We start from the raw sequence: 25,889 nt of genomic DNA on the forward strand, positions 1-25,889 counted from the left end.
CAAACCCAACCTATTTATTAAACGGGTTACCTGTTTCCAACCCGCTTAACCCATTTAATAAATAGGTTGTGTCGTGTTTGACAAAATGACTCATTTAAGGGTTAACAATGTGACCCATTTAACTAAAAAAATGCATAAATTGATTAAATTCACTAAAAACTCTACAAGACGAAGAATATAAATAATTATATATAATTCATAAATAATTGAATCCAATAATTATAAAGCAAAATATTTCAAATTGTCTAATCCTATGATCAAATACTCTCAACGTCTAAAATTTCAGGATGAAGTATAGCATAATCGGGTTATACGGGTTCACTTCGTGTTGGCGGGTTGACCCGTGGCCGACCAATTTATTAAATGGGTCATGGCGGGTTGACCCATGGCTGACCCGCTTTTTAATTGTACAGGTTCAACCCGTTTTATTTCGTGCGGGTTAACCCATGGCTGACCCGCTTTTTAATTGTACAGGTTCAACCCGTTTTATTTCGTGCGGGTTTCGAGTCGTGTTATCGGGTCGTGTCAGAATTAACAGCCCTACAATTCAGCAACTCTTTTGACCTTGCTGCCACCGCAGCACCAAAGCTTCACCAAGCCTCCAACCGGCCGGCAACGAGGGTCTGACCCAACAAAACCAGTCAACCTAGCCAGACCAGCATCGATTCCTTTGACAACAGGGACCAAAAAGACGGTAATCCAGCCTCAACCTTTCTGCATCTCTCCATCACCGCTGCAAATTGGCTTTGCCAGATCAAAATGGGACGCTGAACAACCAAGAAACATCCACGCCGAACAGCCAGCCCATGCCAATCACCACCTCAATGGAATAGATAACAAGAAAGACAAAAAGAGAGGAAGTTCATCAAAGAAATCAGGTCCCTATTAATAAATGGCTGGTGTAGTAACCTGCGGGTTTAAGGAGAAGCGTTGGAAACTTGGAACAAAAACTTCAAAATTATGGCTGGATTTAAATGCTATGAGGAGGTATGTAGTTGATGACAATTTTAATATTTCTCTTGTTAAGTGCCAGAAATTGTATTCAACAGAGTCAGCTCAAGTCTGCTTACACTGTTTTGTCAGCTCCATCATATCGAATTCAAATAAGCATGAAGAAAAGGAGACTGAAGTTGATTGAAGAAATCGAGTCTCATATACCAGTCACTTTACATTTAATTGCAATGTTTCTAGGATCTTAAATATGATCAAACTGCTACCTTTGGGCAACAGTAAATCTCCTCTAGGCTGAAACGAAATCGAACATCAGTATTACAAGCTATTCGGTGCCGATTACAAGCACCAGTTGAGGACTATCGTGCATGGCAGTACAGAAATGTACAACACTGCAAAATAGCAGTGGAAAACAGCTACAAGCTCATTTCCGCAGGTAGGCTGATTTCAAGGAAATATAGGCTGCAAAACAGGCAAAAAGAATGTAACATAAGCAAAACTAAGGAAACTTCTGAAAGGGGGACTGCTGTTTGGTACCTGTTTGCATTTGTGTCTACAAGAATTTTAGAATCAATATAAATGCCAGTTGTATTAGTGTGTGTGTGTGTGTGTGTGAGAGAGAGAGAGAGAGAGATATTCATATATATATATATATATATATATATATATATATATATATATATATATATGAATAGGTATTATCTGGCAAAGACATCGGTTTGGTTCCAATTCCACTAAATAAAAAGAAAAACATAAACTTTGGATGGGATCCCGAAAGTTTTACACAGTCGAACTATAAGATAGTATGTCAAGACTCGGTATTACCTTGCAGACATGAAAGCCATTCCCAAAAACACAGCCTTGATAGCTTGCTTCTGCCCTGCATAATCAAATGCCAAGGGCAGCATCTCATGCAGAGTTAAAAAAGCCATCACTCCACCAACTGCACCACAACAATAATACAGAGGAAACTGAACTTGTCACAGAAAGTACTTTTTACTAATTGAGATATTCAACAAACTTCAACTTTTCAAACCTGCTCCTAGAAGGCCTTCAAGAATTTCTGGATTCAAGCTGCTCGGGAATAGATAGGCTGCAGCATTAGCACACATCATCAACCCGTAGCAAATCAAAATGTTCTATTTATTAGGGAGGCCTTACAAATTTTCTTTTAATATTAATTCATATTGAAGTTGAGTAGCTGAATTAGACTAATCATTGGATAGAGTTGTTACAATTTTTCCAACAAGAGTAGTTACAACTTTCCAATACTAAAGTTCATTGAAAACATAGTAATAACATATATTGCAACCTGACAGATAACAGATATGAAACCTTGGGGAAAATAACTTGCACAGTACCATGTAAATATTATAGATGCACCTTGGATTATTTTCAAATTTGGGCGGGGCCTAATTAAGTAAATTACCCAACTTCTGAACATAGCAATATCCCGATAAATTTCAAAATTTCAATGGGGACAGTAGCCTCAATTCTACCTATTGTAAACCCACATTTGCAATAACAATTGTAAAAGTAAGATCTGTCAAGGGTTCTTTTATCAGATGACATACCTACAATTATAACACCCAAAGGTTCAGCAAAACCAGAAAGTGTCGCCAATTTGAATGCCTGCCATTTGCTGGAACAAGTAGAAAACCCACTATTTACAATTTATGTATAAATGATTTTCCGTTCATTGATAAAGATTCATAAAGTATATAGCCTAACATTAGAATTGTGACATTGTTATTGCTCTGGAAAGTGAAAAAAGCTTAGAAGTCTATGTCCACAAATGGACACCAAAGTATATTCCTATTGTATATGAAAAATGAGTAAATTCTTTTGTTGAGATCCTCTGCTTCTAAATTTCATTCCAATTTTCAAACTACTAGAATTGATGTCATTAACCTAGCTAGTTGCCAAATCATGACCAACATTACCACAAATACCCACATCACTCCATCCCAACACTACCTACTACCAGGTACCGTGCACGATCACAAACATCATCTCCTTCCAACACCGACATGGTTGCTGTAACCACAAAAACTCTGCCCATATACAACAATGACAGAACTACCGGCCATCGCCACCTCCACATATCACCGCTGCCTTCTCCATCATCACTGCCACTACTCCCTGCCGCCCCCCCCCCCCCCCCCCCCCCCCTCTTCCCTCCCGCAGACACTATAACTGACTCCACTTTTAACAGTCCAACATCATTTTTACCTCTACCACTACCTTTATCAAAAATATGGTTTCTGTATTCCGGCTTATCAAACATACTTTATGCTCAATTTAAAACTGAATCAGATGATGGCTGCATAAATTCTCACCTCTGTGTTGCAAAGTAGACAGGAAGTGCAACAGCAACTCCCTAGAAACGAGAAACTTGTCACTAGATCACAAATCTACTATTAAAGCCTACAATTTTTATCACAACTATTTAGAGAATATACCTCTGGGATATTGTGTAAGGCAATAGCCAAAGCCAAATTGACACCAACACGGAGTCCCTACAAAGAAATATGGAACAAGCACGAATTGTTTATGAACAATTAGCATCAGAGCAATTTAGTTCCCAAACAGATCTCTTTTGCATACTCTTTTCAGGATATGGCTTAAGATAACATGCTGAAATAATGATCACGTCAACCACGAATATGCAATTTTAAGTTTTCAATAACACAAATGGAAAAAAGTGGCATCAGAAGAATAAAGCATATTTAGTTCCCAAACAGATCTCTTTTGCATACTCTTTTCAGGATATGGCTTAAGATAACATGCTAAAATAATGATCACATCAACCACAAATATGCAATTTTAAGTTTTTCAATAACACAAATGCAAAAAAGTGGCATCAGAAGAATAAAGCATATAGACCAGGATTTGAAAGCATCTAAGTTAAATTTGTTTTAGACACGAAAAGTATGGTAGTATTCATCACAGTTCCCAGGTTGCACATTGCAGCATCAGAAGATAGGCTAAGGTGAGGTTCTTTAGAAGCTACAGGAAGACTATGACCTTGATCATCTTTATTCACCAACTATATGATTCGGGTCATGAAGACTATTAAAGGGTTTGTGTAATTAGTATTACAAGTTAAATAAATGGTCAGATATACCACATATTTTATGTTCAACAATGTCAAAATACAAAACAAAACAAAAAAGTGCATTAATATTGCACATCTAGAATAAAGGAAGTGTGACCATTCAAAAAGACTTTTCTTCACACATCATCTACTAATAATTTATGTAAGAACAAACACACAACATCAGATTGAAAATAACATAAGCACATATTCATCTATTTAATTAAAATCAGAATTAACTCAATACACCAAAAATGTTGTAATTGCAGGGGGTACCTTCATTGATCCAAGGAACACTGCCATTCCTTCAGGAAAGTTGTGCAAACTTATGCCTGCAACAACATCATAATCCATCATTAGAGGGGAGGAACAACAGAAAATATGCATATTGCTCAAACATTTTTCAATTCAAAAACCAGTCTGCTGGTAGGATTACCATCCCAAAACAGTCATACCTATTGCTGTAACAATTCCACTGAATAATACTTGACGGCGATGCTTCTTCAAAGTGTCTTTTCCCCCTTCATCCCCGCCTTTCTGTTGTTAAGCATGTTGTCAAAGTCATTCAAACATGCCTTCAATATTCTGGTAAAGGTATAATCCCCAATCATACAGAAAACTATTTGCATAATGCTAAATTAGAAGTACAAAAGATGATCAATACCTTTTTACTTTTCACATCTGAACTAGGAGCAAGTGATGGTTCTGGAATAAAATTGGCAATTATGGCAAAGAATAACACACCAGCAAAAAACTGCACCACCAAGAATTTCAAATCTTAAAGAAAACTTGAACAATTCATGTACTGAAATTCAAATCAGATGAATATTTGAAGTGTATAGAGCTTACCCATATGTTGGCTTTTAAAAATCCTATTGAGTTTATAGCATTGTGAGCCAAATCAAGGAATGATATGCTTAGCATCAGACCTGCAGCAAAACCCTGTAGAGAATATATTTTAGAGGTTTAGATAGATTTTGCTGCCCTATGCACCTCCTGTGACTGTACATCAATTCCAACGGATCAATATACTGTCACATATATTTCTTCAATTGTTTGACAGATATTAGTTAAACAATAGGAGTGAGATTTACAGTAGGACTAAACACATTGGTGACATGTAAACATTTGCTGACGGGAAAAGTAAATCTTAAACAACCAGATGACTTAACTATTCAAAAGCAAGAATTTCTGCCTTAATGTAACTCAGGAAATGCTAAAACTTTCAGAAATGAGTACCTGTAAAAGCCCAAGCATCTTCAAATTGGGAGCCTCATTGAGAATTACGAAAAGAGCACCTGTTCCACATTCCAAGATTAATACTGAGACTCCAGAACAGAAGCTGATCAACCAAGTTTAGCTGAACATCAGAAACTACTCGATGCCAAAAGAAAACCACAAATCAAACACAAACAATGCTAAATATTGGCCTAGAAGACAAGGGACATATGTCCCAACAGCACCTTCATCACAAATTACACCACTAAACCCCAAAGTTCACAACTTTGCCCCGAAATTCAAAACTCTAGAAGCCAATTCAAACAGTAAAGCAGCAAAAATTACCAATACCAGGCTTCTATACATCTCAAACTCGACGAGACAAACCAAGATAGCAACTTTAAGCAAGAAAAACGCAAGTAAGAAATACCCAGAACCAAATTTGGCCAATCAAATACAAGAACAACGAAATGGGGCAACTGGAATTCCAAACACTCAATTGGGTACGTGAAGAACAAAGCATAAGGTTCAATAAACTCACCCAGAGAAGTACTCAATCCACCCACAAGTGAGAGTGCGAGAGCCACCAAGACCTGAGAATCCATGGAGGGCTTTGACCACCCAAAAGAACTCAGGTTGAGAATTGAAAAGAGTTTGACAGAGAGTGACTGAGAACACACTAAAATGGCAGACTCCTCGGAGCTAAATATATATATAGAGGGGAGGGAGAGAGGGAATTTGGGTTGTTTTATAGGGGAAGAAAGAGATGTTTGAAAGGGTGGTCCAAGCATGCGTTAGATTGTGCAACAAAGTTTCCTTGTTTACAATCTTATACCTAACTTTGTATCCTCAATTCATCAACCTCACCATAAGTGCTTGTATAATCATAGGGAATATATAGTAGTCTAAGTACGCTACGAATCATGCCTCAATTATCTAACATTAAAAATAACTGATGAAGAAAAAAAAAAAAAAAGTTACAAAACAATGGTTCATTTTTTATTAATGATCATAATAATAAAAAATTTATGGTATTGATGTATGATATACGTGCATTAAAACGTATATGAAGGAAGAAAATCTGTAATGTGTGATAAGTTACTAATTTCGGTAGATGAAGGTGTTGCACACTCAATAGGTTACAGTTTACTGACATTTTAGTTTCTCATTTATAAGTGAAATGTTTTGAGTTTGACTCGTTGACATTTTCATTAAACCCACCTTAATCTGTGTGGACCAGCAAGAAAACCATCCGCCCGCCGCAAAGGAATCTGCACACAACATCTAAACCATCAAACCCGTATCGACTCTGAAGATGAATCTTCTGATAATTATAACGCCGGATTTGAGCCGCACATAAGAAATGAGTACATGCTTCCCTAAAGTAAGAATTATAAGTTCTCAGTGTTGGATCATTTCTCATGAACGCAAGCTATTCAGTTCTCACACTACCAAGTAATTTGCCATGTCTGGCTAGGTTGATGCAAGATAAAGAAGTTTTAGGTCTGAGTAAATAATAAGTGGCCGATAATATAGTTTTACTTAAGGCTGGTCATATACATGTCCGATCACATAATTTACTTTAGTTTCTCAATCGTTTATCTCCAGATAAGAGGCACTTTGCAATTGTTCATAGGAGGTTATCAAAGACGAGTTCATAGTGGATTAGATCACTAAGCAACATTACTACAACTGCAGTGGTTATAGTTGATTAGTTAATCGTTCCTATACTTCCAGCTTGACACGAAAGATAATATATAACTGTGTTGTGGTTTCTAGTGATCAACGGATTAGGTGATAATTAACAATTAACACTTAACAATACCATATATAATAAGCTAGCTAATTAAGAGATGACGAATCAAGCAAGTTCATGTATTGGCCTATATATGGACCATTTTAAATAAAGTTAATTAACCGATCATGAACAAGAATTTGGCAATAGATAATTTATTGGTTAGGGATTGAATCATGTGCACTCAAAATGAACGAACACATTTGTCATCCGTCTCTGATGGCTAAAATTATCGTATTCTTTACGTATATAACGCATGAAATAAAAGCACGAGAAGAATGTGTTTTTTTTTTCAGCAGTATGTCGGTGCTAAATCGCACAAAAGAAACACCAGTTTGTAAGTTTATTGTTTGTGAATATTAAGAATGGAGATTTTTGGCAGGTTGTAAGAGAACATTGTAACGAGTGATATATATTGATAATTTGAAAGCTTTCAACATATTGAGACATTCGAGAAAATGAAATTGAATAGAAGTGAACTTCCGGAAAATACGAGAAATATGCGGATAATATACATTCACCTAGAGGTGGCAAACGGGCTGCTAAGCACGAGCACGGCAGGGGCCCGGCACGGCCCAAGCCCGTTAGTGGCCCGGCACGATCCGAGCACGTTAGAATAACGAGTCGGGCTAGGCCTAAGAATATTGGCCTATTGGCCCGGCCCAGCCCGAGCCCGTAATGGGCCCGGCACGGCCCGAGCACGACATATTGTGGGCCGGCCTGTTACAAACATAAAATTTCATTTAAAAAAAAAAAATATTAAATAACTACAACGATGAGATTTGAATATGAGACATTTTTATTTAAAATCTCGTGACAATTCCACCAATGTTTTCTTTTATATTGTCAAAATAATGAAACAAAACATTATATACTTGTTTTGACATAAGTATTTTTTCTAAATATTAAATATATGTTTATTAATAAAGACTAATCTCATAATAATACAACTATAGAATGAAGGAAAGAATAATAGATACTAAATCTTCATTATATTAATAAAGATTAATCTCACAATAATATACTAAAAACAAAATATTTTGAGTTTTTTTTTCTTTCTTTCTTATAGTGGAATATAAAAAATTATTAGAAATCTAATTTTAAAAAGCTAAGATTAAGAAAAACGTTGTAGAACTTAATTTATTTTAATTTTCTAAATAGTTAAATAAAATTAATTTTTATTTGTTCAAATTAAGATTTTAAAATCGTGCTTTATAGTGGGTAGGCACGAGCACGGCCCGTTATTGATCCGGCACGAGCACGGCCCGACATGATATGGGCTCGGGCCATGGGCCGGGCTGGGCTTAATGTTTAAGTAAATGGGTCGGCACGAGCCCGACACGATAATAAATGGGCCGGCCCAAGCACGGCACGAAGCACAACTAGGCCCGCTTAAAATGGGCCGGCCCGTTTGCCACCTCTACATTCACCTATATAGCTGTATTTGAAAATATGTTAAATAGAAAAAAGAAGTGAGCTAAACAGCATGATGAAGTTCAAGATATATATGCTGAAAATGCATAGGAGCAAGAGAGAATGGGAAATACTGCACCTATTTCTTTGAATGTTGATAATAGAATCGATCACTACCAAAAGGTTTGATTTGTTAAAAAGGAAAAAAAAGAAAAGAAATATAATGTGCATCTGGCACTAGTTTTGGATATCACTTTTCTTGCTAAAGGCCATCGATCGACTTGCTCAATGGATGTTAATTTGCTTACTCTAATGGCATCAATTCCTAATTCTATGGTAGAGATGATTAGATAAATGTTTAGTATTAAATGTTTAGGGTGAACTAAGTTCTTGTTATGATAAAAAAACCCTAAGGCCGCCGCTCTCTGAACGCTGCCACCAAGCCGTGAGTTTTCCGGCACAAATGTTGTAAGGAAATATCCTTGTGTGGAACTGTCGAGGAATCGTCAACTTTGAAACCTAACGAGCCCTCCTTGATATAGTGAAGGCAAGGAAAATTTTCTCTCAGAAACCCTAGCTAAGAAAGGGTTAATTGATTCCTTGCGAGGTAGGTTGGGCTTCAAGGGTGGTTTTTGTGTGTCACATGAAGATGAAGGCCAAGGGTTAGCGTTGTTCTGGAATGATGAGACTCATGTTGATCTCCAAACCTACTCTGCCAATCACATCGATGCAATCAATGGTAAACCAGGTACTGAGCAATGGAGGTTTACTGGGATTTATGGAGTAGCTACTAGAGGAGGGTGGGATCATGCTTGGCAGTTGATAAAAACCCTAGCCAATCAAGCCATCTCTCTTCCATGGATTATGGTTGGTGATTTTAACGAAATTATGTGTTAGGATGATAAATTTGGAGGACCACCTAGGGCGGCTACTGCAATGTTGAAGTTTCGACGTACGATGGCTCAATGCAACTTCCTCAACATGGGCTTTATTGGCAGCAAATACACTTGGTATAATAGGTTTACTAAGGAGAGACTGGACAGGGGATTTCACTCCCCTCAATGGAGACAACGCTTCCTTTTGAGCAGAGTTATTGTTATGGAACCATCAGACTCGGATCATTGCCCTCTCCTAATTGAGGTCCGAGGAAATCAAGTCCAGCCTAAATGAACTGTCCGCCGCTTCCGTTTTGAAGAATGCTGGTGGGGGATGCCGGAATGTGATCGCATTATCCGGCAACAGTGGTCGTGCCCTACAACTGGGAATGCATTACAGCAGTTAAGTCGTAAGATTAAAGCAACGAGACATAAATTAATGCAATGGCATGTCACATATTTTGACCAGCAGAAAATAGAGATGAGAATTATGCAGGAAAAGCTTCGTGATCTTATGGGACTCCCTCATTCTCCGGAGCTTCATGAAGAACAAAAAACTCTGCATGTTAAGTACAACTGGTTACTCACGAATCAGGAAAAATATTGGAGGCAACGTTCCCGGACAATCTGGTTAAAGGATGGCGACCGCAATTCTGCTTTCTTTCACAGGAAAGCTAGCAACAGGAAAAGTCGAAACACCATAAAAGGCTTAACAGATGCTCAAGGTGAGTGGAGAACTGAACCACAAGTAATTGAACATATGCTGCATACTTATTTCCAGAATGTTTTTACTACTGAAGGCAGTGATCATGCTGCTCTGTTAGAAGTGATGGAAGCTGTGCCGCGTAGGGTTGATGACAACATGAATGCAGCATTAATGCAAAACTACTCTGATGATGAAATTAAAAAAGCCTTGTTTCAAATGCACCCATCCAAGAGCCCAAGACCTGATGGTATGTCCCCCTTTTTCTTCCAGAAATATTGGGATGTGGTGAGTCATGATGTATGCATTGTAGTGCGTAGCATGTTGGAAAAAGGTGAACTCTGGCCAGAATCCAACTTCACCCATTTATGTTTGATTCCAAAAGTCTTGGAGCCGAAGGATGCAACTCAGTTCCGCCCAATTGCGTTATGCAATGTTATTTGCCGCATAAGTTCTAAAGTGGTGACAAACAGATTGAAGATCTGGTTTCATGATATTATTTCTCCTCTTCAGAGTGCATATGTGCTAGGACGTTTGATTTCTGATAATACCCTGGTAACAACAGAAGCTGCACATTTCATGCATAAACTTCGCCATAAAGAAACAGGTTTTTTCTCTCTCAAACTTGATATTAGTAAGGCGTATGATCGCCTAGAATGGTCCTTTGTGCAAGCGATTCTTCTAAAGCTCGGTTTTGATCCACGGTGGGTTAGGATGGTGATGACTTATGTCATGTCAATCAAGTATGCAATCTTGATTCATGGGGAGCCTTCGGATCAGATCATCCCATCTAGGGGCATTAGGCATGGAGACCCTCTATCTCCCTACCTCTTTATATTATGTAGTGAGGGTTTGTCGGCTTTGATTTCTAAGGCGGTCCAAGAAGGTGCTTTACAGGGTCTCAATATGTGTCCACAGGCTCCAACTTTGCATCATCTTTTCTTTGTTGATGATAGTATATTATTTGGTACAGCTACTAATGAGGAGTGCTCACAGTTTCGAAGATTGTTAAATGTGTATGAAAAGGCTTCGGGCTAGAGGGTCAATTTTGAGAAAAGTAGTGTTGTTTTTAGTAATAATGTGGCGCAGGCGAGGAAAGAAGAACTTGCGACTATACTGGAAGTCAAATGTGTAGAAGAGCATGACAGATACTTGGGTCTCCCAATGCGCATAGGCAGATCCAAAAATGCTATCTTTGAGTACATAAAAGAAAAACTCACAAAAAAGTTAGTGAGTTGGAAGGCGAAAATTCTTAGTGCAGCTGGTAAAGAGACCTTAATTAAACCGGTGGCTCAAACTATGCCTCTGTATGCCATGAATTGTTATCTACTTCCGAAGGGTTTATATGATGACATTCATTAGTTATGTGCTTCCTTCTTTTGGGGTGACACAGATGAGAAAAAGAGAATTCATTGGCGAAGTTGGGAGAAACTTTGCTTCACTAAGGAGGAGGGAGGTATGGGTTTCAAGAACATCTATGCTTATAATTTAGCAATGCTCGCTAAACAAGCATGGAGACTTGTCACCAACCCCTACTCATTAATTGCCCGATTGTATAAGGCAAGATATCATCCACATTGTAGCTTCTGGGAGGCTGAATTGGGCAATGCTCCTTCTTTCTCGTGGAGGAGTATATTGCAAGGAAGACCAATTTTAAAAGCTGGTACACAATGGAGGGTTGGTGATGGATCAACTGTCAATATATGGACTGACAGATGGATCCCAGATTGTCCACAGTACCTATTGCAAAAACCGACTGATTGTCCTTTTGCACAAGTCGCAGACCTCATTGATCCTTACACCAAGCAATGGATGCCTTCCATAGTAAACTTGTGCTTCTCGGAGGACGTTGCGAGAAGGATTCTATGCATCCCATTAAGTCAACGAGCTTTACCTGATAGGCTTTGTTGGACGGAGCGGGAAATTCACTGTTAAATATGCTTATTGGATAGCACGGGCTGCAATGTTGGAGCACAGCTTAGCTTCCTCATCTCAGGGTAATCCGTTTAGGGTTTTATGGAAACGTCTTTGGCAAGCAAAAGTGCCTGGCAAAGTACAAGTATGCCTTTGGAGAGCTTGCCAAAATCTGCTTCCCACAAGAGCTAAGTTGCAAACCAAAGGTTATATTGGTGAACTCAGATGTCTGCTATGCACTCACCCATATGAAGATAATGCACATGTGTTATGTAAGTGCCCCGTTGCCTCTCCAATTTTAGCCTCCCCATTGTTTAATCTGCATGACAGTCTGCTTCCCACTCTTAACTTCAAAGAGAGGATGTTAGAACGAGTAGTTCAATTAAACAACGTTACTTTTGAGAAACTGTTGATGGTGTTATGGGCTTTGTGGAAAAACAGAAACAATAAGTTATGGCAGGATAAGAGCCAAACTGCTGATAGTATTTTATGTAGCTCGCTCGCTTGGTTGGAGGAATTTCATCAAGCTAGGAGTATTGACAGAACAACTAAGTTGAAGGAGAGAACTCGCTGGAAACCCTACTGCCAATGGGAATTGGAAATTAAATGTCGATGGCAGCTTCTTACCCAATGATGTTAAGGGAGGTCTGGGAGGAATCTTACGGGATGGAGCTGGGCATTTTAAGGCAGCCTTTGTGGTCCCAGTTTCGCATATGGCATCCCCAAAACAGGTAGAACTAAGAGCAATCAAGGAAGGCCTTCGTTTACTTGAATCCATGCATGCTACAAATGTTATCATTGAGACTGATTGTCTACAAGCGACTTAGGATGTGGCTTCTGCACAACATGAATCTCTTGTCGACTTAGGATGTGGCTTCTGCACAACATGAATCTCTTGTCGATGATAATCTGATTGACGACATTAAAATGGGTCTACTTGCTTTACCTACTATGTCCTTGGGCTATACTCCTCGAACAGCCAACTCAGTGGCTCACCGGCTCGCTGGAATTGCCTATGATAGCAGCAATAGCCTTTTGTGGTTTGATCATGCTCCAGAGTGTATCCTTGATGCACTCAAATTTGATTGTAATCAACCCTCTTAGGGGTCTTTGAATATTTCATTTTAAACTCAAAAAAAAAAAAAAAAGGTTCTTGTTATGATTAATCATCATAGGTGGTTGACTTAGTAAGAGTCTCCAGGTATCCTTACACCCAGGTCCGAATTCCGCCGACGCTGATTGGAGTTAAATCTCAATCTATTCTTAGTAGCCAGGAGGGATCGATGAAGCGTTCTGACATGATTCTCTGACACGGATTAGTCTCTGCGCCTAGGAAGTTTTTGACGAACCATGTGATCTTAATCAAAAAAAGTTCTATGACTTTTATCCAAAATTTTATGCAAAAAATAAGGGGTTATGCACCAGAATAATAAATAGAACGAGAACCTAGTATAAGACCACAAAAGCCACTTTTTATCCAATACAAAGAATTGCATCAGGAAGAAAAGAATCTAATACAAGAAGGAAAAAAAGAATTTAAAAACATTCAAGTAGAATATGACTCGAAAACTCACATTAGTTGCATTAGTGATTCATTCGTTTGTCTTTCCATGGAGGGTGAGAGTTGTTGTTGAAGACATTAACAAGATTGTGTCTATATTTGACTCTATTTCTTTTATCTATGTTCTTAGTAAGGCCAATTTTACTGTCGATAGTCTTGCCAAGTTGAGACATTTCCTTAAGACCAGTTACATTTGGAATCAACCTCTTCCGCCTAGCCTAATCAAATTTCACATTTCTGAATAAGTGAAGGAAAAAATGACTGAAAACAGATAAACAATGAAGAAAGATCCCAACTTTAACTATAAATCTATAATTGAAGCTTGAGGACTAGAACACTGCCAATTGACACCAACAACCTTGTCGGAGATAGAGAAGACACAAAAATGGTCGACCATGAGACCTTCTTAAGACAGTGAGACCAAGGACGACTTTGAATTTGGGCCTGACAGAGGATTAGCAACATTAATTGAAGGAAATGAATTCCAAGGAACATTCAAATAAGAAATGGAGTTTCCAGACCTTGGAACTAAGAAATCTTGGTGAAGCTGTTTTCCCTTCCTTATCCTACAAAAAGGAAGTTTTGTTTTAGTTGTAACAGACAGTAGAAAATAAGAATTCAAGGTATTTGGAATGCTTCGATAATAATATTCATCTCCAAAAGAGGAGGTATATATGGAGGTACAAGTGTAATCCTAATAGGAAAATATCTCCTACAATTATACAGGACACTTAATCTACACATACAAGGAAAGTAAATATTTACAGAATATTCTACACTCCCCCTCAAGTTGGTGCATAGATATCGATCATGCCCAACTTGCCAATTGAGTTGTCAAACACTTTCCTTGACACTCCTTTCGTAAGAACATCTGCTAACTGATCTTCTGTATACACGAACGGGAAACGGATGATTTTCCTATCCAGATTTTCCTTAATAAAGTGCCGATCTACCTCCACATGCTTAGTCCGATCATGCTGAACAGGATTATGAGCAATTTCAATAGCAGATGTGCTATCACAATGCAAGTCCATAGGTTTCTTGAGTTTAAAACCCAATTCTTTCAACACATTACGAACCCACAACATCTCACAAACTCCATGTGACATACGTCGAAACTCAGCTTCAGCACTCGACCTAGCAACAACCTTCTGTTTCTTACTGCGCCAAGTCACAAGGTTTCCTCCAACAAATGTAAAATACCCAGATGTAGACCGTCTATCAGTCTTATCACCAGCCCAGTCTGCATCTGTGTACCCCACAACTTCCAATTCACCCTTCTTTTCCAACAATAAACCTCTTCCAGGTGCCATTTTAAGATATCTCAAAATACTATACACTGCATCCATATGCTTTTCACTGGGACAATGCATAAATTGACTAACCACACTCACAGCATAAGCAATATCAGGTCTAGTGTGAGAAAGATAAATAAGCATCCCGACTAGACGTTGGTACCTTCCTTTATCAGTTGAAACCTGATCCAGATAGATGGCAAGGTTGTGGTTCATCTCGATCGGTGTCTCAATAGGGTTGCAGTCAAGCATTCCGGTCTCAGCTAACAAGTCAAGTACATACTTACGTTGGGATAAAGAAATCCCCTTCTTAGACCTTGCGACTTCAATTCCAAGAAAGTACTTCAATTGCCCAAGGTTCTTCATCTCAAATTCCTTAGAAAGATACTTCTGCAGGGCCTCTATCTCTTTTAGATCATCCCCTGTGACAATCATATCATCAACATATACTATCAGAGCGGTAATCTTATCCTGTCTACGCTTAATGAACAAGGTATGATCCCGGTTGATGATTGGAGGCATGTTACGGAGTGTGAGAGTAGCAGTGTCGTCTTCCATTAAGCAAACAGTAGCAGACGTGTACGTGACCAGAAGGAAGCGTGCAACAATCAACCTAAGTCAAAAAGGTGCAGCTAGTACTTTAGCAAGGCTTGTTGGCTGGTACTAATTAAGTCAAACAAAGGGGTACGGCAATCTAGATATGGTGATGTGGGTATGGTGATGTGGGCCAATTTTGATGTGGTGCTGTGGTCTTTATTTGGATTCGGTGGTGGTCAGATGATGCTACAAAAACAATTGTTTGGAGTTTCGAATTCAAGGTATGGGATTCGGTTTGGAGTTTCGAATTCAAGGTATGGGATTGGGGTTCTGGGTTTCAGCGGAATACAGTGCAAGTTCAAGGGATTGAACCTGCTCTGATACCAAGTAGAAAATAAGAATTCAAGGTATTTGGAATGCTTCGATAATAATATTCATCTCCAAAAGAGGAGGTATATATGGAGGTACAAGTGTAATCCTAATAGGAAAATATCTCCTACAATTATACAGGACACTTAATCTACACATACCAGGAAAGTAAATATTTACAGAATATTCTACACAGACTTTGACTATTATCAGAAATAATGATTCAAATTGGAGAAAAAGTTCTTCCCATTTGTTATCCAAACTCTTACCTCTCAGGTGCTCTTATCTTCTTGGTGGATTCCTTGGTGTGGTGAGCACAATCTATCAACTCTCATCTCTTGGTGTAGTGAGTTACTTCCAACTGTGATACCCTGTATCAGACAAAGAATCAATAAAGCCCAAGAGCAGAACAGAAAGTTCAAAAGATTTAACCGGGAAAAGGCGATCACTCACATGAAGTTCGGCTGATTGAAGGGGAGAACCCTCACTGACCTGGAAGATTTGCATGACCTCAATTTTAACATCGAACATTACATCAGGGAGATTGATATCAAGAGGCAGGATATTGATGAGCACAAGCAATGACTCTCACCAGCCGGAATTGACAGAGTGGCCAGAATCGAAGATGAAGATCGGCTGGGATTGGATTTTCTGGATTAAGGATTAGGAATTTTGGGCTGAAGAATGATTGAATGAGGGCTGAGAGAGTGAGAGGCTTTGAGGTCGTATACAACCATACTTCTCTGAGGTCGCTCCTATGAAGAGAAACGTAAGAAGCAACATAATAATCATAAAAGAAGAAATAATATATATGAATAGATTAAAGAGAGAGATATATACCATCTGGTAAATTATTGATTCAATGGGAATAATAAGTCGGAGTTTGTACAAAAATCATCTTCCTCCTCCTCGTCACCTTTTCAGAGCTCATCAAGTCTCGAGTATCTTTAGAGAACTAATCGCTTTGAGTAATTCAGAGAACATCCACAAATTTTAACTGACTATCTCATTTATAGATCCACCTGATGGTTTTAGAAAGAACGGTTTGGTTAAAAACTATGTGCGTCATTTGGAGAAAGCTTTAGGTAGTTTTTATAAAACTATGTGTGTTTATTATGCGGTTTGGACCAACCATTTTTATGCTTTTGTGGTGACTACAGAGACATTTTCGTGAAAAGCAGTGGTGTTTTTGCACAGGTGTAAACACATATCATATTTTTTTACTAGTGCCCTTCCATTCCTCCTTTTGTCTATCAAGCTGTGATGGATGATATTGATGGCATTTCTAGGCCTAGTACCTTTATGTATTTTGAGATAGACTAGTTTTTTTCCGTTTTCTTCCTTGCGTTTGGGCCTTGTGCCCCCACTGTACCCAAAAAAAAAAATCTATATTACAAAAATGTACAAAATCTATTACCCAATTAGGCCGTGTCATAGATTTTTGTTTTTGAGCCACCAAAAAAAAATGTGAAGGCCCATTGAAAATAACTATAAAAAATTTGTTCATTTAGAAAAACACCACCGCTTTTTACTGTAGTCCCCACAAAAGCATAAAAATGGCTGGCCGAAACCACATAATAAACTCACATAGTTTTTTCTATAAAAACTACCTAAAATTTTCTCAAAAAGGCCCACATAGATTTTAACCAAATTGTTCTTTTCAAAAACCATCAGGTGGATCTATAAATGAGACAACTCAATCAGTTAAAATGTTCGTGGGCATTCTCTGAATTACTCAAAGAGATTAGTTCTCTAAAGATATTGGGGACGTGATGAGGTCTCAAAAGGTGAAGCAGAGGAGGAAGATGATCTTCGTACAAAATATGACTTATTATTCTCATTGAATCAATAATTTACCAGACGGTATATATCTTTCTCTTTAATCAAGTCATATATATATATATATATATGTATATATATATATATATATATATTAATTCTTGTTTTATGATTATTATGTTGCTCTTTGTGTTTATCTTCATAGGAGCGGCCTCAGTGGATATGGTTGTATCTGACTACCAGAGCCTCTTGATAGTCATGCAGATCCCTCATTTCCAGGTCAGTGAGGGTTCTCCATTTTTTTTTTTTTTTTTGAGATGATGAGGGTTCTCCATTTCAAACAGTTGAACATCACATGAGTGATCTTCTTTTCCCGGTTGTCTCTTTTCAACTTTCTGATCTGCTCTCATGGTCGACCATCTTTCTTGTCTTCTCCATCTCCGACAAGGATGTTGGTGTCGATTGGCAATGTTCCGGTCCTCAAGCTTCAATTATGGTTAAAGTTGGGATCTTTCTTCATTGTTTATATGTTTTCAGTCATTTTTCCTTCACTAGAAAAGTGAAATGTGATTAGCCTTGTAGTGGTGAAGTTTGTGTTTTTGAATGTACGAACATGGGATCATAACATCCCATGCAGCCTGTACCTCTTAGTTAGACATTACCTTAAGGTTGAAATTAAATTAAGACAATGTATTGGTTATAAGATGCATCTTGAAGTAATACTAAAACTAGATTTTTCTAGTTTAAAGTTTAGTACAATTATGAAACTTCACAGAAAAAATATTGTTAAGAATATGTAACATCTTATGCATATATATGAAATGATCGCTACATTTTCTACTCTCATTGCACACTCATCAATATGATGGCCGGTTATCATTAAAACTCGATTACTAACTACTAAACTTTAGTAAAATTACAAGTTCAACCCACTATTCAACTTGTTCTTATCAGAATGCAATTGTGATACGAAAATTAACTAAACTCGGAAAAACAAATCTTTAATTTGGAACAAAACAATAGTATAGGACTATAGGGGTAGAACTAGAACAGGTAAAATCTCTCGGGCTTTTTACCGTCTTTTCTCTACTAGTTTGCAAAAATTACACTACGCATAAGTAAACACCCGAGAATCACCCTCCACATTTTCTAAAATTACCTTCATATCCCTCCAGAGAATCCGACTCTCTTTAGCTCGAAGCTTCTTCCTCACCAAGAGATCAACCCCTCACTTTCTCTCCCCCAAAAACCCCAATGGCCACGCGCCTCGCCCTCCGCCTCAAATCCCATCTCCTCCGCCGCACAACCGCCGCCCCCTCTTCCCTCATCCACCTCCGCCCCTACACCAAATCTCCGCCGTCGATCTTCTCCGCACTCTCCCAACTCCCCCATCCACAGCCACAGCGACAGCCGACGAATCTCCGATCCTTCACTCTCCGCTTCCTCTCCACCTCCTCCCGCCGCGGCCCGACTCGGCCCAAGCCCGTCGACATCGGGGCCCGGGCCCGCCAGCTCCAGACCCGCCGCCTCTGGACCTACGCCCTCACCTTCAGCTGCATCGCCGGCTTCATCGTCATCGTCCTCAACAGCTTCCAGGACCAACTCGTCTTCTACGTCACCCCCACCGACGCCCTCGAGAAGTACGCCACAAACCCTAGCAAGAGCAAGTTCCGCCTCGGCGGCCTCGTCCTCGAAGGCAGCGTCGTCCAGCCGGCGTCCTCGCCGGAGATGGAGTTCGTCATCACCGATCTCATGACCGATATCCTGGTCCGCTACAAGGGCTCCTTGCCGGATTTGTTCCGGGAGGGCCACTCCGTCGTGGTGGAGGGGTTTGTCAAGCCTTTTACCGACGAAGTCCGCAAGGAAGTGTCGACGAAAAGCGTCTCCGGGAAGGCCAGGACGGGAGAGTGTTATTTTTCGGCCACTGAGGTTCTGGCAAAGCACGATGAGAAGTATATGCCGGGGGAAGTTGCGGCGGCGCTCGAGAAGAACAAGAAGAAGCTTGCGGAGGAGGCGAAGGCAGGCGGTGAAGGTGGAGCACATTTGGAGAACAATGCCGGTGGTGAAGCTGATGGAGCACTAGTTAAGAGCTCTTAGACTGATTGGTATGAGTTCAAATTTGTCATTTTTTTAGTGAAGTTTCAATTTTTTGTAGCATATATAGGTTGATTCGAGAAGAGAGGGTTATACTTGGATAGTTGGATAATTGGTTATGTTTAGGTGAGGGAATAGGCTTTGGAGTTGAGGGAGAGAGATGAGATTTTGGAAGTTTGAGGCTTTAAAGTTCCAATTTTGTTGTTGTAGTATGATATCGATGGCGAATTTTATAATGTTTTAGTTTGATTTAGTAACAAATAATGCCATTAATTGGGAATGGCAAAGTCGATTGAAATTCTCGGCACGTTTTGTATCTGAAACTGGCTTCAGCCTTGAGATTTACATCAGTGAATTGTGGTTCACTTTGAATTTTGTGGTGTAATCTTCAATAACATGCATGATTCTTTTGTTATGATTCGTAATAATTTGTTATCTGGGTGTCTTTTTGGTTCTTTGAAGCATTTGTGTTCTGTTTTGATGAATTGTGTTCTGAAGATTACCATTTTAATTCTTATGAACCCTGCTCCCTCCTCTCCTATGTCAAAAATCTAGCTTTCCCTACCAGTAAGTTGGAGGTACCTGTCATAAGAGACCCATTGCAAGTCTAGGACTAAAAAATAGCTGGCATTGGTTGATTTGGAGTGGTAGGTTATGCTTGGATAGTTGGATTTAGTGTTCAATATTTGGTCAGGGAATAAGCATTGGTGTTGAGGAAGAGTGACAAAATTTGTGGCTTTGAAGGTTCCAATCTTGTTGTTGTACGGTTATAGTGATATCTCCTTTGGTCAATTTAGTAACAGATAATGCCATTAAAAATAAGAAAAGCCAATGGGAATGGTGTAAGAAATTGAAATGCCCGGCAGGTATTGTATTTGATGTTGCTTCAACCTTGAAAGTATTCATTCAATGTTACTTATGATTTGAATAGGCTATCTATCGAGAAAAGGTAGAAGGTTTGCTTTGTTCTCTGTTGTGTTTCGTGTGAATCTGGTGCCTAAAGTTGAACTTTTGAAGCTTGAAAGTATTCATTCAATGTTACTTATGATTTTAATAGGCTATTTATTGAGAAAAGGGAGAAGGTTTGCTTTGTTCTCTGTTGTGTTTCGTGTGAATCGTGTGCCTAAAGGTGAATGTGCATCTTTTTAAGCTTGAAAGTATTCATTCAATGTTACTTATGATTTTAATAGGTATTTATTGAGAAAAGGGAGAAGGTTTGCTTTGTTCTCTGTTGTGTTTCGTGTGAATCGTGTGCCTAAAGGTGAATGTGCATCTTTTGAAGCTTGAAAGTATTCATTCAATGTTACTTATGATTTTAATAGGTATTTAATAGGTATTTATTGAGAAAAGGGAGAAGGTTTGCTTTGTTCTCTGTTGTGTTTAGTGTGAATCGTGTGCCTAAAGTTGAATGTGCATCTTTTGAAGCTAGCTTCTTCCTTTACTGTGTCAAATTTCAGGACCTATTCTGAACCTACAACTTTCATTACACTGAACATGGTTGCTTAGAAATTATACATCAAGATCACAATCAAGATTAGAATTCCTGCTTGACATCTTGAACATGGTTGATTTTCTAGTGAAATCTTCTCAGCTTTCATTACACTGAACATGGTTGCTTATAAATTATACATCAAGATCGCAATCAAGATTATTCCTGCTTGACATCTTGAACATGGTTGATTTTCTAGTGAAATCTTCTCAGTACCCGCATGTTCATGTTTGACAACTTATTAGGCCTTTAACTAGTCAGATTTAGCCGTTTAGGTCCCAGTGTACCACTATTCCACATGGAAGTAAGGATAAATATAAGGAGAATGCAACGATTGTCGGATGATTCATTAATATGCTTGTGTGGATGGTGAATGTTTTATGCACCTAGACTGATTGCCTTTCGGTTGTCACTACCTTTCTGTTCGATCACTTCTTTCCTTTCCTTTGTAGATGGTGAATGCGCTCTGTATATAGCGTTATGCACTCTCTGCAGTTTTTTACCATGTGTTTATCAGATTTACAGCGGCTTTTCTTTATTTTCTTCCAGACGACAAATTACTTCTCAGCTTAGCCTTGAAATTTGAATTTACTTTGCATGCTGTTGTTTTAAACATATGATTAAATTGGATTATTATTGAGGCTCGTGTGCTCCTTTGAGTCGATCAATTTTTGGGTGCCAAAGATATGAAATCCAGAAAGAGGGAGAGACTCATCACAGACCAGTATATTTATAATGTAACAAGGCAATATAACATCCACAACAAATGATTAGGGCATATTAAAGAAATAGCAAATACAGTTTCAAAAACATGATGTAGCAAGAGGATATCATCAAACCCAACTCACCTCCAGAAAGAATACAAAAGATAATTCATAGTAATTATATTCATATAAATAGTACTCTCAAACTCGAATTCTCTATTGCCAAAGCAGAGCAAGTAGAGAGAAGAACAGCGAGGAGCAAACAAACGCGCCTGAAAATGTCACCGGAACTCCAGCTCCAGCGTCCGGTGAAGGTGCTGGAGCAAGTGCAGCATCCTCTGCTGTGACTGAGACGAGCAACACGGCCAACACCATCAGGAACAGAGCCTTGCAGATGCTAATGCGAGCCATTTCTAGAAAGATGAAAGGAGAATGAGTTGTGAAGTATGAAGAGAGGTTTTAGTAGGTTGAAGAAGACTGAAGGAAGAAGAAGATACTGCGAGATTGCACCAGAGACTCGTTAAGTATTTATAGGCCTTTTAAGTTTTCATTTTTTCTTTTTTCTTTATTGGAATTCAAGTTCAAATTAAAAATGAGCACCAGGTTGGGTAACGTTTCTCTGCCGTTTTACGTCTGGTGGGACCCCAATAAAAGAAGACGATATGCCAGCCGTTTGTTCTTTTCCGTAGTCCCACAACGGCTCTCTTGGTCGGTCAGTTAGGGTTTTTGGTTGGACCTGCAGCTAAAGCTTCGTTGTCTTTCAGTAAAGTGGCGATTCGTACAGTTTAATGTAGTACAGTACACCATGATGAATGAGGATGAGTAAAGTGAGGCTGATTATAGTGGGATCACCGGAATGCTCACTGTTTTAATGTTTTTGATCACAGAAAAAAAAAAAAAATGTTGCTATTGCATTTCGACTTTATTGTTTTTGAAATTAAACGGAATGAAGAAATGAGAGATTGAATTCAGAATCTAATATGTAAGACTCCTTTCAACAACATAAATACTCAAAACGTACACCGTAGGTGTGCCGGATATCGCTTCTTTAGTCTAATAAACGTTGTGGCCGATAGAAAGTTGTTGCTAAGCACTTGGTGGTGGTGGTGCTCATGTGGTGATATGGTGGTCGGTCTTATGGGATCGACAACGATTTGTTGGCCAAGGTTGAACCATGTTTCTATTGTCAACTATGCAACGTAGTTGAGCCACTACATGCGCACATTCTTATGATCAAGTATTTTACATGGCATCTAGAATGCACGTGGATGAGTTCCCTCATTTGGTTCGCAGAAAGGAAATCAATTTCTTAAGAAATCGGATGGAAAAAGAAAACGAGCTTCCCACTAACTTTCATTTCCGCTGTTTGGAAACTTTGGAAAAGTAAGGAAACAATGCATGTTTGTTTCCATTCCAGTGTTTGGTTTGTGTAAGGAAAGGAAACAAAATCATATTAATATTCCATTTTTATCCTCATATATAATTACAAAATTGTTAAAGTAAAATTGAGATGGAATTGGTCTACTCATTTCATTTCATAGTCCCTTTATATAGGGATAAAATTACAACGGAAATATTGATTACATTAATGATACTAAATGCTGATTGAGCTGTGATTGTAATTCCTTGATTCCCTCCTCGTCAGTTGCTTTGACGAAGACACATATTGTGCTTTTCCTTTAACAAAAATCTCATAAACTTTTTAAATAAAATTGTCAATAATAATTTTCAACAAGGATATAAATGTCCTTATAGCTATGTAATTAATGCAGGGAAAGTGGAAGGGAAATTGAATCATTTGGAGGATAAGAGGATTCACTTTCCCCTATGTTTTCCCTTCTTAGGCCTCGTTTGTTTTGCGGATTTGAGGACTTGGAAAGGAAAATTATTCATTTCCTTTGTTTGGTAACCACAAAGTCCGGAAATGCTTTCCTGACAATCGACATAGGGGAAAGTTGGGGGTAAACTCATTCCACTCAAACTTCATGGGATTGAGTTTCCCATCCCATTTCCCAGCATTAATTACAATAATTTTGGACAATTATACCCTAACATTAATTGCTTGAGTACTCTTGGTAGTGTTGAAAATTCATTCCAAGTTGTTTTTATTTTAAAATAGAATTGAAACATTGATATATTTTTACTTTCCTTTCCTGCACCAACCAAACATCGGAAGGGAAATCAAATGATCTTTCCTGGATGCTTTCCCTGCTTTACCAAATACAGGAAAAGAAATCTGACAGGAACTTTAGTTTCCCTTCCCCACGGGAAAGACAAGGGAATCGATTTCCCTTCCATGAACCAAACGAGGCCTTAAAGAAAAGTTGTTCATTTCCTTGTACACACCAAACATAGGAAAGGAATAACTTTCATTTCCTAAGCCCTTAAGTCCGTGAACTAAACAAGGCCCAAGTTCATTAGACTTATCCCGATTCAATACAATTAGCTATGGTTTAAGTTCCACACTATTGAACTAGAGCTTGGGACCCGCTATATGGAATGTGCCAACCATCAAGGGTTAATTGGAGTTATTGTGATCCTTAATACCTTAAGAGGATTTTAGGGTTGGGGATCCTTATATTTTTGTGTCAACTCAATATATATATTTCTTGGTTTTGTGTGTTATAGAGCGATATTGGCCAATATATACTAATTGGCTTTGTTTATTTTGAATACAATTGACAATTTTTCTAAGAGAAGTTTTAAATACACACCCCTAATTACTTAATACACACTACATACTTAATACACCACAAATTTAATTTCTCATTCTAATATTTTACTAAATACACAACCCAAAGTACCTAAAATACTCTTAATCTCAAAAATCATATAATATCCAACTTTTTGACTATATTAAGGTTACTATTTAATATGATTAGTAGATTCTAGTATATTAACGTTTTGTAAATGACCATATTGATTACTTGTGTTAGTTATTGAAAAATCCATAAAGATTTATTATTGTTCCCTTTAAATAGATGCATATAAATAGGTTTTGTGTTATTTGAGCTCTCATCCACCAAACACTATGTTAATCAAGTATAAAATTATGAGTTGAACATTAAACCAAAACTATACCAGCAGTGTTTCCATAGTGGCAGAACTAAAAAGTTGTCATTAGAGGGGCCAAATAAATTAACAATTACAAAAAAATTTCACCTGTGATGTTTTATATTAGAAAATAAATTGATTAATCATAACTCTTAGAACAAAACAGGAAATTAACTAAAAAATGGGAGTAAAGTGATATGTTTTAAAAATATTTAATGCCATTGATTTTGAAATTCTAAATATTATGGTTTCTAACCTCATTTTTATTTAAGGAAAAATTAAACTAGATAGTATCTAACTTTATTCTTGTATTAAATTGGGAGGCCATGTATAGAAATTTGTTGAGTTTATCTAACTATTTATACATAAATAGAATAATATAAGGAAAATATGACTATTTTTTCTTCTTCTAATGCATAGATGTCTGTTTTGGTCATTTAACCTACTTACAAAATCTAATTTGAAATATAAAATAATAGAGATGTGTATTAAGTGATTAGGGGTGTGTATTTAAAATTTGAGTTTTTCTATTGGAACCTCCAAATTTACTCACTTGACCTCTATGCTTTTTACACCTCCTATCAAATTTTCAAATACTAAATTCACTCATTAAACCTCACTAAAGTTCCTCAAATAACCTCACTCATATAATTAATTTACAAACAAACAAAGATCTTTATAATAAAAAAACTTAGTCATTTCAATGATTTAATTACTCTATAAATCTTAATTACATCTCTATTCCTTAATCAGATAACATAAATCTCTTATCCAATAAAAAAAAAAATCAAACACAAGGTATTGAGTTTTAAAAATTGATAAAAATAAAATAACATGAACTATTATGTGATTTTTTTTTATTTACTTTTTCTTTTTTATCTGTTCAAAAAAAAAAGATTAATAATTTTTTCTTAATGTTTCTCTATTTTCTGTACCTCATGATTAATTATTTAAATATTTTTTATTTATTTTTATTTGCTAGTTTTTTTTTTGCTTCTTCTTTTTACAAATATAATAGATAGATTTAGATTTAGGGCATAA

The 25,889-nt window shown here is 37.7% G+C and overlaps 2 protein-coding genes across 2 annotated transcripts; one reads left to right on the top strand and one right to left on the bottom strand.

The window, feature by feature from the left end:
• Window positions 1-1,013: 1,013 nt before the first annotated feature.
• On the bottom strand, window positions 1,014-6,106 carry LOC112201429 (zinc transporter ZTP29). The gene is made up of 12 exons (XM_024342304.2): window positions 5,808-6,106; window positions 5,288-5,346; window positions 4,898-4,990; window positions 4,713-4,802; window positions 4,504-4,585; window positions 4,325-4,380; window positions 3,414-3,470; window positions 3,291-3,331; window positions 2,526-2,593; window positions 1,988-2,044; window positions 1,777-1,894; window positions 1,014-1,413 (listed from the first exon to the last, which is right to left on the bottom strand). Exons 1-12 carry the CDS (start codon window positions 6,055-6,057, stop codon window positions 1,368-1,370), a joined length of 1,017 nt encoding a protein of 338 aa, XP_024198072.1. The 5' UTR covers window positions 6,058-6,106; the 3' UTR covers window positions 1,014-1,367.
• A 12,595-nt stretch (window positions 6,107-18,701) lies between these two features.
• LOC112167034 (cytochrome c-type biogenesis protein CcmE homolog, mitochondrial) lies at window positions 18,702-19,976 on the top strand. Its single transcript, XM_024303991.2, has one exon. It carries the CDS (start codon window positions 18,762-18,764, stop codon window positions 19,602-19,604), a length of 843 nt encoding a protein of 280 aa, XP_024159759.1. The 5' UTR covers window positions 18,702-18,761; the 3' UTR covers window positions 19,605-19,976.
• Window positions 19,977-25,889: the final 5,913 nt, after the last annotated feature.

This window comes from Rosa chinensis, chromosome 5 (genome assembly GCF_002994745.2).
Source record: "Rosa chinensis cultivar Old Blush chromosome 5, RchiOBHm-V2, whole genome shotgun sequence".
NCBI classification, from domain to species: domain Eukaryota; kingdom Viridiplantae; phylum Streptophyta; class Magnoliopsida; order Rosales; family Rosaceae; genus Rosa; species Rosa chinensis.

Coding starts and splice junctions, on each gene's coding strand:
- LOC112201429 (XM_024342304.2), bottom strand. CDS start 6,057: ATGCTTGGACCACCCTTTCAAACATCTCTTTCTTCCCCTATAAAACAA. Junction 4,991..5,287: donor AGATGCTTGGGCTTTTACAG/GTACTCATTTCT, acceptor TATTCTCTACAG/GGTTTTGCTGCAGGTCTGAT. Junction 1,414..1,776: donor ATGGCTTTCATGTCTGCAAG/GTAATACCGAGT, acceptor CCTGTTTTGCAG/CCTATATTTCCTTGAAATCA.
- LOC112167034 (XM_024303991.2), top strand. CDS start 18,762: ATGGCCACGCGCCTCGCCCTCCGCCTCAAATCCCATCTCCTCCGCCGC.